We start from the raw sequence: 15,602 nt of genomic DNA, 5'->3' as shown, positions 1-15,602 counted from the left end.
GCGAAAAGAATATAGCCTATCAATTGAAAGATTAGGCTATTACAAGGATTTAGAAAAGGGGAAAAAGGGTACAAAAGTACAAAATAACCATAAAATACCAAATACATTCTGCAACTAAGCCACATAATGAGGCCCACTTGAGTTTAGGATACATAATTTTCCTCTCTTGGATCAATTGTTTAACCACTCTCAAGAAGTCCTAGGATCCACAACCCAAATCGGAGTGTCTAAAAATAGAGCGCACTGTCACAACTGTTGCTGCATGCACAGGATCTGACCCACAGTGAATGAATCACTGCCATATCATCCCTTACGACCAATTCTGACCCCTCCCGTTATTCACATATAGAAAATAGGCTATGATTGTAGTTATGACATGGTGGTCTACGACGGGTGTGACGTAGTCCGATGGTTCCTTTATATACTCCACTCTTGCACACCTCACACCATTCAAGTTTAACTGACTTTCATACAGACCTCAATGAACTACTGTGCGTGAAACTGCTGCTTTAATACTCACCAGCTATAGAACGAACTGAAGCATCATTTCTCAGAAAGTGACATTATTCTCTAAGCCTATCTATTAAGAAACAGAAACTACATTTGTCAAGCCACTGTCAATTAACAACCAGTGACCGGCTGTAAATCGGACTGTAAATCGGACCATTTAATTCATCATTGTCCTACCTAACAAGAAGTGACTTCTTCACATCCGAAAAGTCTTTGTGGGAACAGCTTTTAGTTGTAAAAGTCCAAGTTTGTAACTTTTACAACAGCGAATAGTGCACACGCTTGGCATCTACACGCTAAACTTTTTTGCAGATAATTTCACACATCGGTCTATCTTTACCAGGGCACTGACAACTCTGAAGGGGACAAGGAAGACGAGATGCCGGCTACAGAGAAGGACCTTGCCGAGGATGCGCCATGGAAGAAAATACAACAGAACACTTTTACCAGGTGGTGCAATGAGCACCTCAAGTGCATAAACAAGAGCATCACTGACTTGCAGAAGGATGTTGGCGACGGTTTAAAGCTGATCGGGCTCCTGGAAGTTCTGAGTCAGAAGAAGATGTACAGAAAGCATCACAATAGACCCAACCTCAGACAGATGAAACTGGAAAATGTGTCGGTGGCCCTTGAATTCTTGGACGGGGAACACATCAAGTTGGTGTCTATTGGTAAGTGATAATTAAGCTTTTGGGGGCAATTCTTTATTTATTGTTATTCATCTTTGGGAGAGAAAGGGGGAGAGAGAGAGAGAGAGAGAAGGAGAGGGAGTTCAATCAAACTCCGGTGCATAATCGGGACAGAGGGAGTAACAGAACAGGACAATACATCTGCCTTTATTTATTTTAACAAAATATATCAAGATAATAGCTTTTTTACTTATTTATAAATCTATTTTCTTTAGGTTACAATATGGACTCTACAGAAATGAATTCATCAATTATTAATTAATCAATGGTTAAACATTCATTATAGACTGTCAGTGTCATTTCACAAAATATTTGTACTTAATACACAGTAGAGTAATAATGTGTTTACACATTAGTGGATCTTAGATTGTCGACCACATATTATTGAAAGACAAATTTGAATCATTCATCTGAGTGACTAAACATCCATCCACACTGCAGTATTATGGCACCTCTGTAAACCCAGTTTGCAGTAGAGGTGCGTTGGTAAAATCACTGAGGAAGCCAAGCCAGTAAAAAAGCCATAATAGGTTGTGATAATTCTGTTGTTTGCTCTATAACATATTCGTTCATACGCCAACGTGATATACAATAAGGTCTAGACAACAAAAAGACAAGTCACACATTGTCAGAATAAATTCAACAACACATACGTTTGTTTCAGCACAAAACTGGAGAGCAGTTCATGAAGCAAATATTGCACATACCAAACAGTTATATCACCTGCAGTATGGTCAAGCAAAATGTAGAACCACAGAGTTACCGCAAGTCAGCACAAAGACAACAGCAGCACTGCCTCTGCTATTCCAGCACCATTTCAACTTAAACATTTAAACATCATCAAATCAACAAGACTATGCTTAGTTTAAGACACTAAAAACAAACTTAAACTTATAACTGATTTTATAATTGTATTTATACACGCCACTGCCAGTTTGTCAGGTGCTCTACTGATGCATGGCTTTCACAAAGTAGACATGGGTTAGTCAGCTCTCTGGAAACTCTTACAGCAGAGGTGCCGTTGCGATCACTGGGGCTCCTGAGTGGCGCAGCAGTCTAAGGCACTGCATCTCTGTGCTAGTGGCGTATCACAACTGGCTGTGATTGGGAGTACCATAAGGCGGTGCACAATTGGCCCAGTGTTGTCTGGGTTAGGGTTTGGCCGGGGTTAGGCCATCATTGTAAACAAGAATTTGTTCTTAACTGACTTGACTAGTTAAATAAAGTTTTAATAAAAAAATGTCAGGGCCAAAGCTGAAGCCAGCCATCCATCCTAAACTCTCAAATCTACTGAGGTGGGTTTTGGCAGGCCATCACTCTGGCCTCTGAAAATTCAGTAAGACCATGTTAATGAGAATCACACACAACGATGTTGTGCAGGCGTGCACAGACGGGCACACCCACAACACACACCCCTCTCACTCTGCACTCACTCCCGCACCTCATAATCACACTCACTGAAGATCAGATGAGTCAGGCCAAGGGACAGGAAATGAGGGACAGGAAATGGGTTTATGGCGACAGTCACTAACTCTATGGCCTGCTTAACACTAAAATAGCCTGGTGGTCCCAGATCAGTTAGGGCTGCATAGCCAAATCCTATGTTCATTTTTTTGTAGATCAGAGGAATTATGAGAAAGATGATAGGAGTTGGCTGTAATACAAAACTGATCTAGGCCCAGTCTAGTCTAGTCATGGCTAGAATCCTCCTGGGATGGTGTGGTTATGAGGTGAGGTTTAGGCTGGCTGCAAGCATGTGCGATGTGTTAGGGATAATCATAGAGGTATTCTGTTGAAAGAGGTAGCTAAACCCCGGGATGAGTGATTGAGGCATAGATTGCTGAACCTTGGACTCTGTGGACCCTGGACTCCCTTAGCAGCAGCTACTAGCTAGACATAGACACATACAGTACTTCCAGTGGATAGAGCTGGTTGCAATAATGTCATTTTATACTGGTCCAGGTTGTGTACTGGTTGAATAAGCAGGGGGCAAACTTAGCAGTAGCTTTAGATAAACAGTTATCTCGGTAAACCCAGAACTAATGCTCAATAGTCAGTCGACGAGAGACTAGGTAAATAGAGATACTGAACAGTAGCCTAAGTGTATGTATGAGGTAAGAGGGCATCCTGGACATGTTGGCGCCATACCTGCGAACATTCAAAGTTTTAAGTTTAAGCATAAGCCAATTTAAATAATTGACGCAGTTGCACGTGATCAAAAGCTGTTCCCATCATGCAACCTGGTAAATGTAGCCCTATGCTAACGTCACCAGGTAGCTGTGATTATATACGGTTCAAACTCAATATTAACTCTTTAAAATCACTGACTTAGTTGGAAGGGATAGAACACTTTACCATGAGAGCGTCCTTAACAGCGGTCAAACGGCAGCATCTGCTAATGAAAGTTTTTAAAACACACATTGGTTTAGCTGACAGATTAGCTGACAGTGTTGCAAGCCTGGCTTCTGGTAATTTTTGCTATGTTCTGCAAGTTCGAATACCAGCAGAAATATACGTTTTTCTTTTGAAATGTAGAATTACATTTATTGTGTTAGCATGTTGAGAAGAGAAGTGCAGCCAAAATACATGAGAAGCTTCTTGTTGGAATCGCACTTGCAGACCGACATAAATAATCATTGCTACTTTAGTACAGGCTATATTACATAGACGTGTAGGGCTACATTTACATGTACAACCAAGGTTTTATACACATTCTTATAATCGTCTGCTTCGTCGCATATGTGTGGACCAGCAGTGAACAGTGTTTTCCTTAACAAAAATGCTTGAAATTCTTTAGCAGTTTTTCACCATGAAAGCAGTTATGAATACAGTACATGACAGGATGCATGGCTCTCGACCTTCGCCTCCCCCGAGTCCATATGGGAGTTGAAGCATTGGGACAAGACTTTAACTACTAATAAAAAGTACAATATATATATATATATATATATATATATAACATTTAAAAGGCTTCCTTCTGGTTCACAGAGGAACTCTGGAGCTCTGATTGCTCAGTTTGGCCGGGCGGCCAGCTCTAGGAAGAGTCTTGGTGGTTCCAAACTTCTTCCATTTAAGAATGATGGAGGCCACTCTGTTCTTGAGGACCTTAAATGCCTCAGAAATGTTTTGGTACCCTTCCCCAGATCTGTGCCTTGACAAGTCCTTCATGGCTTTGTTTTTGCTCTGACATTCATTAGCAACTTTATATAGCAACCTTATATAGACAGGTGTGTCCCTTTCCAAATCATGTCAAATTAATTTAATTTACCACTGGTGGACTCCAATCAAGTTGTAGAAACATCTCAAGGATGGTCAATCGGAACAGGAATTACTTGAGATCAATTTAGAGTCTAATAGCAAAGGGTCTGAATACTTATGTAAATAAGGTATTTCTGTTTTTTTTTTATGTATATAAAAATGTTCAACAATTTCCAAAAACCTGTTCTCGCTTTGTCAGAATGGTTTATTGTGTGTAAATTGATGAGGATGTATTTTATATATTTACATTTTAGAATAATGCTGTAACGTAACAAAATGTGGAAAAAGGGAAGGGGTCTGAAAACTTTCCGAATGCACTTAATAGCATTTAGCAAAAAACAATAGAATATAATCTATGAATTATATATCTGAGAACAGCAATATTTTACACACACAAATGTACCCAAAAGTAATCATTTCTGATGAAAACAAATGTGAAAAATTGGTGGATTTAGCGTTTTGGAAAGAAACTCTTCATATTGACATTTTGATTCATTTCAATATTGATGTGTCACAAAGATACAGACAGAGGGTTTTTGTTTAGAAGGAAATATGCCCTTAACTGTAGTTGACTGCCCAAGAAATGAGACATGAAAAGTGCTCTTTAAGCACCTTGGCTAGTTATTTCTTTAATTTTGTCTACTGTACAGTATGTTTACATAACCATCTTATGATATGATAAGGGTTAGGACTATGAGAAGCCTAGCTAGCGTTTTCCAGACTCACATTTCACTAAGTAGATGGGTTATTAAACCCATGACACTGGTGACTGATTTCTCTCCACACACTGCGCGATGAAATTCCTAGTGTGACCGCCGCTTTGAGCGGGTGGTTGTGAAGGGCATGGCGTGTGTGTCGTGATGCCCGGGGGTAGTCTCTATGGAGAGCGATGGACCTCATACCTCTGGAATGTCCCAACGTCCTGCAGTATAGTGTCAGCAAAGAAGTTAGGGGTCATTCACACAATGCCCACCTCAAAGTGTGTTTGTTGGGGAGTGGCAGGCAGAGAAGGTGTTTATACTTGCAACCTTGTCAGTCTGACAGAAACGGGACACGATAACGGCAGCGCTGTCATTCCTCTCCTGACGCCTGCCTCTTGAGACTTGATGCAGCAACACCAAGTGAACAGTGAAAACAAACCATGAAATAACTTTTCTGTGTTGTCACAGCAACTGAGTACGTGATACTGAGTATGTGTCACTGGCACACACTTTTTGATAGGCGGTGATAGGCAGCATTAAAACTACATCAAGCCAAACAACCCTCCTACCTGTTGAGCTTGAAAATCAAGGCAGTGGTGCAGTTCTTGACACAAACCGATGCGCCCTGGAACCAACTACCATACCCCGTTCAAAGGAACATCAATCTTTTGTCTTGCCCATTCCCTCCCTGAATACATTGAGTATACAATACATGGATTACTGTGTATCTTCCTCTATATTTTTTACTACAAATCATAGAAACCTGCCATGTTCACATATGTTGATGTTGGGATGATGAATACGAAGTTGAAAAATGGCCCTTATATATATACAGTTGAAGTCGTAAGTTTACATACACTTAGGTTGGAGTCATTCACACTCGTATTTCAACCACTCCACAAATGTCTTGTTAACAAACTATAGTTTTGGCAAGTCGGTTAGGACATCTACTTTGTGCATGACACAAGTAATTTTTCCAACAATGGTTTACAGACAGATTATTTCACTTATAATTCACTGTGTGACAATTCCAGTGGGTCAGGAGTTGACATACACTAAGTTGACTGTGTCTTTAAACAGCTTGTAAAATTGAAGAAAATTATGTCATGGCTTTAGAAGCTTCTAATAGGCTAATTGACATCATTAGGGTCAATTTAAAGTGTATTAGGGTCAAACTCAGTGCCTCTTCGTTTGACATCATGGGAAAATCAAAAGAAATCAGTGAAGACCTCAAAAAAAATTGTAGACCTCTGCAAGTTTTGTTCATCCTTGGGAGCAATTTCCAAACTCCTGAAGGTACCACATTCATCTGTACAAACAATAGCACCCAAGTATAAACACCATTGGACCACGCAGCCGTTATACCGCTCAGGAAGGAGACGTGTTCTGTCTCCTAGAGATGAACGTACTTTGGTGCAAAAAGTGCAAATCAATCCCAGAACAACTGCAAAGGACCTTGTGAAGATACTGGAGGAAACAGATACAAAAGTATCTATATCCACAGCAAAACGAGTCCAATATCGACATAGCCTGAAAGGCTGCTCAGCAAGGAAGAAGCCACTGCTCCAAAACCGCAACTGCACATGGGGACAAAGATTGTACTCTGGTCTGATGAAACAAAAACTGTTTGGCCATAATGACCATCGTTATGTTTGGAGGAAAAAGGGGGAGGCTTGCAAGCCAAAGAATACCATCCCAACCGCGAAGCACGGGGGTGGCAGCATCATGTTGTGGGGATGCAGGAGGGACTGGTGCACTTCACAAAATTGATGTCAGGAAAATGATGTGGATATATTGAAGCAACATCTCAAGACATAGGTCAGGAAGTTGAAGCTTGGTCGCAAATGGGTCTTCCAAATGGACAATGACCCCAAGCATAATTCCAAATTTGTGGCAAAATGGCTTAAGGACAACAAAGTCAAGGTATTGGAGTGGCCATCACAAAGCCCTGACCTCAATCCTATAGAAAATGTGTGGGCAGAACTGAAAAAGTGTGTGCGAGCAAGGAGGCCTACAAACCTGACTCCGTTACCCCAGCTCTGTCAGGAGGAATGTGCCAAAATTCACTCGTCTTATTGTGGGAAGCTTGTGGAAGGCTACCCGAAACGTTTGACCCAAGTTAAACAATTTAAAGGCAATGCTACCAAATACTAATTGAGTGTATGTAAACTTCTGACCCACTGGGAATGTGATGAAATAAATGAAAGCTGAAATAAATCATTCTCTCTATTATTGTTGTGACATTTCACATTCTTAAAATAAAGTGGTGATCCTAACTGACCTAAAACAGGGAATGTTTACTAGGATTAAATGTCAGGAATTGTGAAAAGCTTAGTTTAAATGTATTTGGCTAAGGACTTCAACTCTGTATGTATTAGCCTATTTGACAATGGTTTTGGGTACACTTTACCCTCTCTAGTTTGTCTACTCTTAATCAAAGTATGAGGCTATTGTTTGGTTTATGTATAGTCTCTGAGTTTGGTTAGTTTTGAAGAGGTACGAAGAGAAATGACTGATCTGAGAATACACTGGTTAAGTTTGTTGGCATGATTACCAGCCTCTTTACTGTCCTACTACTTAGTGCATCTTCCTGGATTTATCTCACACTAAGATAACTTATTTTCCAAAGTACTTTCAAAGCAATTGAAATGCAAGTGCTGTTGATTTAGGGAAGGATTCCATATCAACATACTCTATGTCCTCAGCTGTTGAGCCCAACCATGCCCCATTGTCTGTATGTGGAATACCAGGGATACTCAGTCACTCTTGTGTTGGAGAGGAGTGTCTGGGGTGGGGTGAGAGAGTGGAAGTCAGGTCAGACTTGATAGATGTGATAGTAAGTCGCTCTGAATAAGAGCGTCTGCTAAATGACTAAAATGTAGATGTAATCACAAGGTCATTTTGATTATCTAAAGACTCAGATAGAATCAGATACCAAACAGTCCATTTGGCCTGAGAAAAAGCCTTCTTACCATGATGAATGGGAACTAAAATCTGATTCTAGATCTGTGTTTCTCTCCCCTCCAGACTCCAAGGCCATCGTGGATGGGAACCTGAAGTTGATCCTGGGTCTGATCTGGACTCTGATCTTGCACTACTCCATCTCCATGCCCATGTGGGAGGACGAGGATGATGAGGAGGCCAATGAACTGACCCCCAAGCAGAGGCTGCTTGGCTGGATCCGGAACAAGGTGCCTGAGCTGCCCATCAACAACTTCCACCGTGACTGGAGGGACGGCAAGGCCCTGGGAGCCCTGGTAGACAACTGTGCCCCTGGTTAGTACATGTGGATTTCATGTTGCCCCTTTATGTCCCCAGGACACACCTCCCTGACAGACACAGCACTCTCCCATGGGAACTTTAGTTCCTGGTAGGATAACATCTCTTCATCAGAACCCAATTACATACAAAACATCACAAACATCAAGATGTCAATTTCTGGTCGAGGCAGAAATCCTAACATCTCGCAATGTTGAAGATAACAATTTCAATTTGAGGCAGAAATGTATATAACATCTTGGTATGGTCAATATACATATTTTCTGTACCAGGAAAATCATTTTTTTAAATTATTCATTTTTACACCTTTTTCATGGTATCCAATTGATAGTCATAGTCTTGCTGCAACTCCCGTACGGACTCGGAGAGGCAAAGGTTGAGAGCCATGCATACTCCAGGACACAACCCAACCAAGCCGCACTGCTTCTTGACACAATGCCTGCTTAACCTGGAAGCCAGCCACATCAATGAGTCGGAGGAAACACCTGGCGACCGTGTCAGCGTGCATGCGCCCGGCCCGCCACAGGAGTTGTGATGTGACAAGGACATCCCTGCCGGCCAACCCCTCACCTAACCCGGACAGCGCTGGACCAATTGTGCACTAATGTGACTAAAGGACAATGGTAGTTTCCTGGTACGAACTGAATTGGGAACAGTTTGGTGCTATTAATGTGACTAATGGAGAATGGTAGATCCCTGGTTAGTGCTGTGCCAGGTCATTTCGTCTTCCATCAGACACATGTGTGGGAAGTTACTGTGGTGAGATGTCAGTGTCAGCTATGAGTCAGTTGTTGTATTCGATATAGTATCACTTACACACCCTGGCAATGGCAGTGGGCCTCGTTGGACCTGTTTAGTCAGTGGTAAAGAGAGAGAGAGAGTGGAGAGAGAGGAATACAGAGTGACAGAGACAAGGACAGAGAGAGAAGGTGGGAGAGAGAAAAGAAAGAGAGTGATTGAAAAATCAACAGAGAGAGGAGAGAAAGAGCTCTAGTACGTCCCTACCAGCTGTCCCAGACTAAGTGAAGTAGCTCTCTTCAGCCTCCCCACACAACACCCCCAAATTTGGGCACGATTCCTCTTTATCTGTCAAAGAAGATGTGCTTATATGCTTGGCATGGTGTTAAAAAGCAGGCCGTTCTGTGCTAGAGATTGATGGCACGAGGATAAGCATTGGATTAGGAGTGGAGATTCACAGAGATGACTCGTTGACTTGAAATGCCTCCAATTTCACCAGAAGTTACTGCACAATCTGACCCTCTGACATAAAGCTTTAAATGTCTCATTTTGAGTTATAGAACAGAGAGAGTAGTCTAGAACACTGTGGTTGAATGTTTACATGACTCAGAAAGCCTGACGTGAAACAGCGACTTTCAAACACCTAACTAGCTACAGCTGAGACCATACAAGGCCCAGGTTCCTTCCTGAATATGTGATATCATTTAGGAAGTTGACAAATCCTGCCCTGCTCAAATCCTTAGAGTTAGTTTGTAATGTACACTACTGTTCATAAATTTGGGGTCACTTAGAAATGTCCTTGTTTTCCATGAAAACATACATGATATGAGTTGCAAAATGAAGAGGAAATATAGTCAAGACATTGAGAAGGTTATAAATAATGATTTTTAATTGAAAAAATAATTGTCCTTCAAACTTTGCTTTTGTCAAAGAATCCTCAATTTGCAGCAATTGCAGCCTTGCAGAGACCTTTGGCATTCTAGTTGTCAATTTGTTGAGGTAATCTGAAGAGATTTCACCCCATGCTTCCTGAAGCAACTCCCACAAGTAGGATTGGCTTGATGGGCACTTCTTACGTGCCCTACGGTCAAGCTGTTCCCACAACAGCTCAATAGGGTTGAGATCCGGTGACTGTGCTGGCCACTCCATTATAGACAGAACACCAGCTGACTGCTTTTTCCCTAAATAGTCATTGCATAGTTTGGAGCTGTGTTTTGGGTCATTGTCCTGTTGTTGGAGGAAATTGGCTCCATTTAAGCGCTGTCCACAGGGTATGGCATGGCATTGCAAAATGGAGTGATAGCCTTCCTTCTTCAAGATCCCTTTTACCCTGTACAACTCCCCCACTTTACCACCACCAAAGCACTCCCAGACCATCAAATTGCCTCCACCATGCTTGACAGATGGCGTCAAGTACTCCTCTAGCAATCTTTTAAAAAATGTGCGAATTTTCTTCTTTGTGATCCAAACACCTCAAATTTAGATTTGTCTGTCCATAACACTTTTTTCCAATTTTCCTCTGTCCGGTGTCTGTTTTATTTTAATCTTTTCTTTTTATTGGCCAGTCTGAGATATGGCTTTTTCTTTGCATCTCTGCCTAGAAGGCCAAGTTCCCAGAATCGCCTCTTTAATTTGGATGTTGAGACTGGTGTTTTGCGGGTACTATTCAATGAAGCTGCCAGTTGAGGACATGTGAGGCTAGACACTAGACACTCTAATGTACTTGTCCTCTTGCTAAGTTGTGCACCGGGGCCTCCCAGTCCTCTTTCTATTCTGGTTAGAGACAGTTTGCGCTGTTGTACCAGATCTTCAGTTTCTTGGCAATTTCTCACATGGAATAGCCTTCATTTCTCAGAACAAGAATAGACTGACGGGTTTCAGAACAAAGTTGTTTGTTTCTGGCAATTTTGAGCCTGTAATCAAACCCGCAAATGCTGACGCTCCAGATACTCAACTAGTCTAAGAAGGCCAGTTGTATTGCTTATTTAATCAAAACAACAGTTTTCAGCTATGCTAACATGATTGCAAAATTATCAATTATTATTTTAAAATTATAAACTTAGATGAACTAATACAATGTACCATTGGAACACAGGAGTGATGGTTGCTGATAATGGGCCTCTGTACGCCTATGTAGATATTCCATAAAAAATCTGCTGTTTCCAGCTACAATAGTAAATTACAACATTAACAATGTCTACACTGTATTTCTCATCAATTTGGACAAAAAAAGTGCTTTTCTTTAGAAAACAAGGAAATTTCTAAGTGACTCCAAACTTTTGAACGGTAGTGTATTTATTCTTAACAGACTTATAGTTTTGTTACAGATAGAGAAATCAGGTAGAACAAGAGTCGTCCCCACCTTTGTTTGAGAAAGTATTTCTCGTATATCCCTGCCAATATTCCAGCGCCAGATCAATGGAATGGCTTCAATATGTAAACGTTTAAACGTCACAATAATGTTACAGTAACACAGCAGCACTGCGGTGTCAGTAATAACGACATACTAAACTTGTTGAGCTCTGGGTTCTTTGAGTCAGTGAACTCACTGCATTGATAACAGATAATTAAGCATTAGCAGCACAAGGCACATCATTTATGGCCTCACGAGTGGTGCAGCGGTTTACGGCACTGCATCGCAGTGCTAGAGGCATCACTACAGACCCGGGTTTGGTCCCGGGTTGTATCACAACCGGCCGTGATCGGGAGTCCAATAGGGCGGCACACAATTGGCTAGCGTCGTCCCTGTTAGGGGAGGGTTTGGCCGGGGTAGGTAGTCATTGTACATAAGAATTTGTTCTTAATTAACTGACTTGCCTAGTTAAATAAAGCTACTTTAAAAATAAAAAAAATAAGCACATAGAAATAGAATTACATTGCGGTCCACACATCATAGACCCATTGACTTGAATGGGAATGCTAATTCCAATAAGTCTATTTCTAGTGTTTAGCCTGTTTGCTTTAGCCCTCAGTGTCCGACAGGGAAAGTGAAAGGACGTCTGTTGCTTTAGTCGTTTTGATATTGAAGCCCTTCCATCAAGGACTAGTTAAACATCTATCTATACAAACTTGAGGAGAGCAGCATGGGTAACAACATGGTCTCACAGGGTGGTAGGGTGTTGGTAGTAATTAGTAGGTGTGTAGTACCAGATAAGACACTTATGCAATTGTTAGAGGATGCCATCTTAATCCACTTAGTCACTCCCTCCTTCCTCCCTCTCTACCTCTCTCCCGTCGTTTCCCTCTCTCTTTCCCTCTAGGTCTGTGCCCTGACTGGCAGGCATGGGACCCTAACCAGCCTGTGGAGAATGCCAGAGGGGCTATGCAGCAGGCTGACGACTGGCTGGGCGTTCCCCAGGTAAGACACACTACTCTGGGGACTACTGTCCATGGAAAGCCCCTTGAGGCTTGTTCAAATCACATGTTCAAATCCAAGTTCACATGTGAAAGTAAATCACATGTTCAAATCTAATTTGCAGTTTCACATGTAAGAAAATTCCATATGTGAAAATCTCACTTTCACATGTGTAATTGCAAGTTCAAATGTAGTGATGAAATAGCGTTATTCTCCTCACGTGAAAAGATGGTGTTAACATGTTGCAGTAGCAATGTTACAGTATGTAATGCCATTCTGGAAGAAGGTAACTTAGCCTCCACAAGTATAATAATTAAGGTGCTTTAAAAACAATAATTTCTTATTTCTGAGCCATCCATTCGGAGTGTTACTCAATATTCTTGTAATGCTTTTTGTATAAGAAATCTTAAATTACATCTCAATTTGAGCAAATTATGAATTTGCGATTAATTGTGATTAATCACAGCAGATCCTGCAATAAAGTAAATTACATTGTTTGATAATTTGACACCCCTAGTTGACATAAAAAAATAAAAATGCACATGTGAAAGTGTAGTGGACATGAGTCGGTCATGGTTCTTCATGGTCACATGATGAAGTAGGCCCGCCTGCAACTTCAGAATTTGTGTTGTTCATTTCGTTCGTAAGGTCAAGACATTGGCTTTTCCTGTGGGAGACCCGGGTTCCAATCCCGGCAGTCACAATAGCACACATGAGAAATGTAAAATATCACACGTGAAATGTGAAACCACATGCAGGTGAAGTCGGAAGTTTACATACACTTACAGTGCCTTGCGAAAGTATTCGGCCCCCTTGAACTTTGCGACCTTTTGCCACATTTCAGGCTTCAAACATAAAGATATAAAACTGTATTTTTTTGTGAAGAATCAACAACAAGTGGGACACAATCATGAAGTGGAACGACATTTATTGCATATTTCAAACTTTTTTAACAAATCAAAAACTGAAAAATTGGGCGTGCAAAATTATTCAGAACCTTTACTTTCAGTGCAGTAAACTCTCTCCAGAAGTTCAGTGAGGATCTCTGAATGATCCAATATTGACCTAAATGACTAATGATGATAAATACAATCCACCCGTGTGTAATCAAGTCTCCGTATAAATGCACCTGCACTGTGATAGTCTCAGAGGTCCGTTAAAAGCGCAGAGAGCATCATGAAGAACAAGGAACACACCAGGCAGGTCCGAGATACTGTTGTGAAGAAGTTTAAAGCGATAATATTGAAATGGAAGGAGTATCAGACCACTGCAAATCTACCAAGACCTGGCCGTCCCTCTAAACTTTCAGCTCATACAAGGAGAAGACTGATCAGAGATGCAGCCAAGAGGCCCATGATCACTCTGGATGAACTGCAGAGATCTACAGCTGAGGTGGGAGACTCTGTCCATAGGACTACAATCAGTCGTATATTGCACAAATCTGGCCTTTATGGAAGAGTGGCAAGAAGAAAGCCATTTCTTAAAGATATCCATAAAAAGTGTCATTTAAAGTTTGCCACAAGCCACCTGGGAGACACACCAAACATGTGGAAGAAGGTGCTCTGGTCAGATGAAACCAAAATTGAACTTTTTGGCAACAATGCAAAACGTTATGTTTGGCGTAAAAGCAACACAGCTGAACACACCATCCCCACTGTCAAACATGGTGGTGGCAGCATCATGGTTTGGGCCTGCTTTTCTTCAGCAGGGACAGGGAAGATGGTTAAAATTGATGGGAAGATGGATGGAGCCAAATACAGGACCATTCTGGAAGAAAACCTGATGGAGTCTGCAAAAGACCTGAGACTGGGACGGAGATTTGTCTTCCAACAAGACAATGATCCAAAACATAAAGCAAAATCTACAATGGAATGGTTCAAAAATAAACATATCCAGGTGTTAGAATGGCCAAGTCAAAGTCCAGACCTGAATCCAATCGAGAATCTGTGGAAAGAACTGAAAACTGCTGTTCACAAATGCTCTCCATCCAACCTCACTGAGCTCGAGCTGTTTTGCAAGGAGGAATGGGAAAAAATGTCAGTCTCTCGATGTGCAAAACTGATAGAGACATACCCCAAGCGACTTACAGCTGTAATCGCAGCAAAAGGTGGCGCTACAAAGTATTAACTTAAGGGGGCTGAATAATTTTGCACGCCCAATTTTTCAGTTTTTGATTTGTTAAAAAAGTTTGAAATATCCAATAAATGTCGTTCCACTTCATGATTGTGTCCCACTTGTTGTTGATTCTTCACAAAAAAATACAGTTTTATATCTTTATGTTTGAAGCCTGAAATGTGGCAAAAGGTCGCAAAGTTCAAGGGGGCCGAATACTTTCGCAAGGCACTGTATGTGTCTTGGATACCCAGGTCCCAGGACTAGGGGGCTGAATTCTCCCCGGGCTGAGGGCTGTCTTGTGAGCTGTGGGAGAGGGCTTGGCTCTGGGCTAAATCATGGCTTACTGAGGCCACAGTGCTTAACCCTGCTGTACTGGGGTCAGGATATTTACACCACACTGTGATATGGCCAAAAACAGGGAGGGAGGGAGGAAGAGAGTGGAGGAGGAGGGAGTCAATGAAATAGAATAGAAATAGAATCTATGCAATGTGGAAATGTGCCTTCACATTGGTGTATTTTATGCCTGTCTGTTATGTCCTTAAACAAAGTTCTATCTTTTGCCAAGTAGACAGACTATCTTCCAGGCCTACTAAGTAATTTAGTCCTGTATCGATTTCTTAAAAACTATTTACAGCAAAGACCAGACAACAATCCTCTTTAAGGGTAAATACAGATGTGCTTTGACCTATGCTTCCCATGGGGCAAAAGTGTTTAAGTCAAGTAAGACAATTGTGGCTATATTGACCCCTAACCCAATGTTTGCCAATCATTTATTTGTATTTTTATGTGGCACACCTAAAATGTCCCTATTAATTAATTTAGTGGTAATGACCTCCTTGGCAGATCCATACTGCAACTCCTCTATTTTCAGTGACAAATATTTACAGATTTACAGATTAAATAGGGTTTATTTGAACTATTGTCATAGTTCTTTACTCATGAAGATTAATTTGTGTG

The 15,602-nt window shown here is 41.3% G+C and overlaps 1 protein-coding gene across 1 annotated transcript in view; it reads left to right on the top strand.

Moving 5' to 3' along the window:
- Nucleotides 1–848: 848 nt before the first annotated feature.
- Nucleotides 849–15,602, top strand: part of LOC110525505 (filamin-C) — a 56,633-nt gene continuing 41,879 nt past the window's right edge. Inside the window, exons 1-3 of the mRNA XM_036980645.1 lie at nt 849–1,181; nt 8,186–8,434; nt 12,436–12,533. Coding sequence (XP_036836540.1) covers nt 890–1,181; nt 8,186–8,434; nt 12,436–12,533 — 639 coding nt within the window. The 5' untranslated portion in view covers nt 849–889. The remainder of the gene's footprint in view (nt 1,182–8,185; nt 8,435–12,435; nt 12,534–15,602) is intronic.

Source organism: Oncorhynchus mykiss, chromosome 1, assembly GCF_013265735.2.
Source record: "Oncorhynchus mykiss isolate Arlee chromosome 1, USDA_OmykA_1.1, whole genome shotgun sequence".
Classification (NCBI taxonomy): Eukaryota; Metazoa; Chordata; class Actinopteri; order Salmoniformes; family Salmonidae; genus Oncorhynchus; species Oncorhynchus mykiss.
This window is presented reverse-complemented; position numbering and strand designations above follow the sequence as displayed.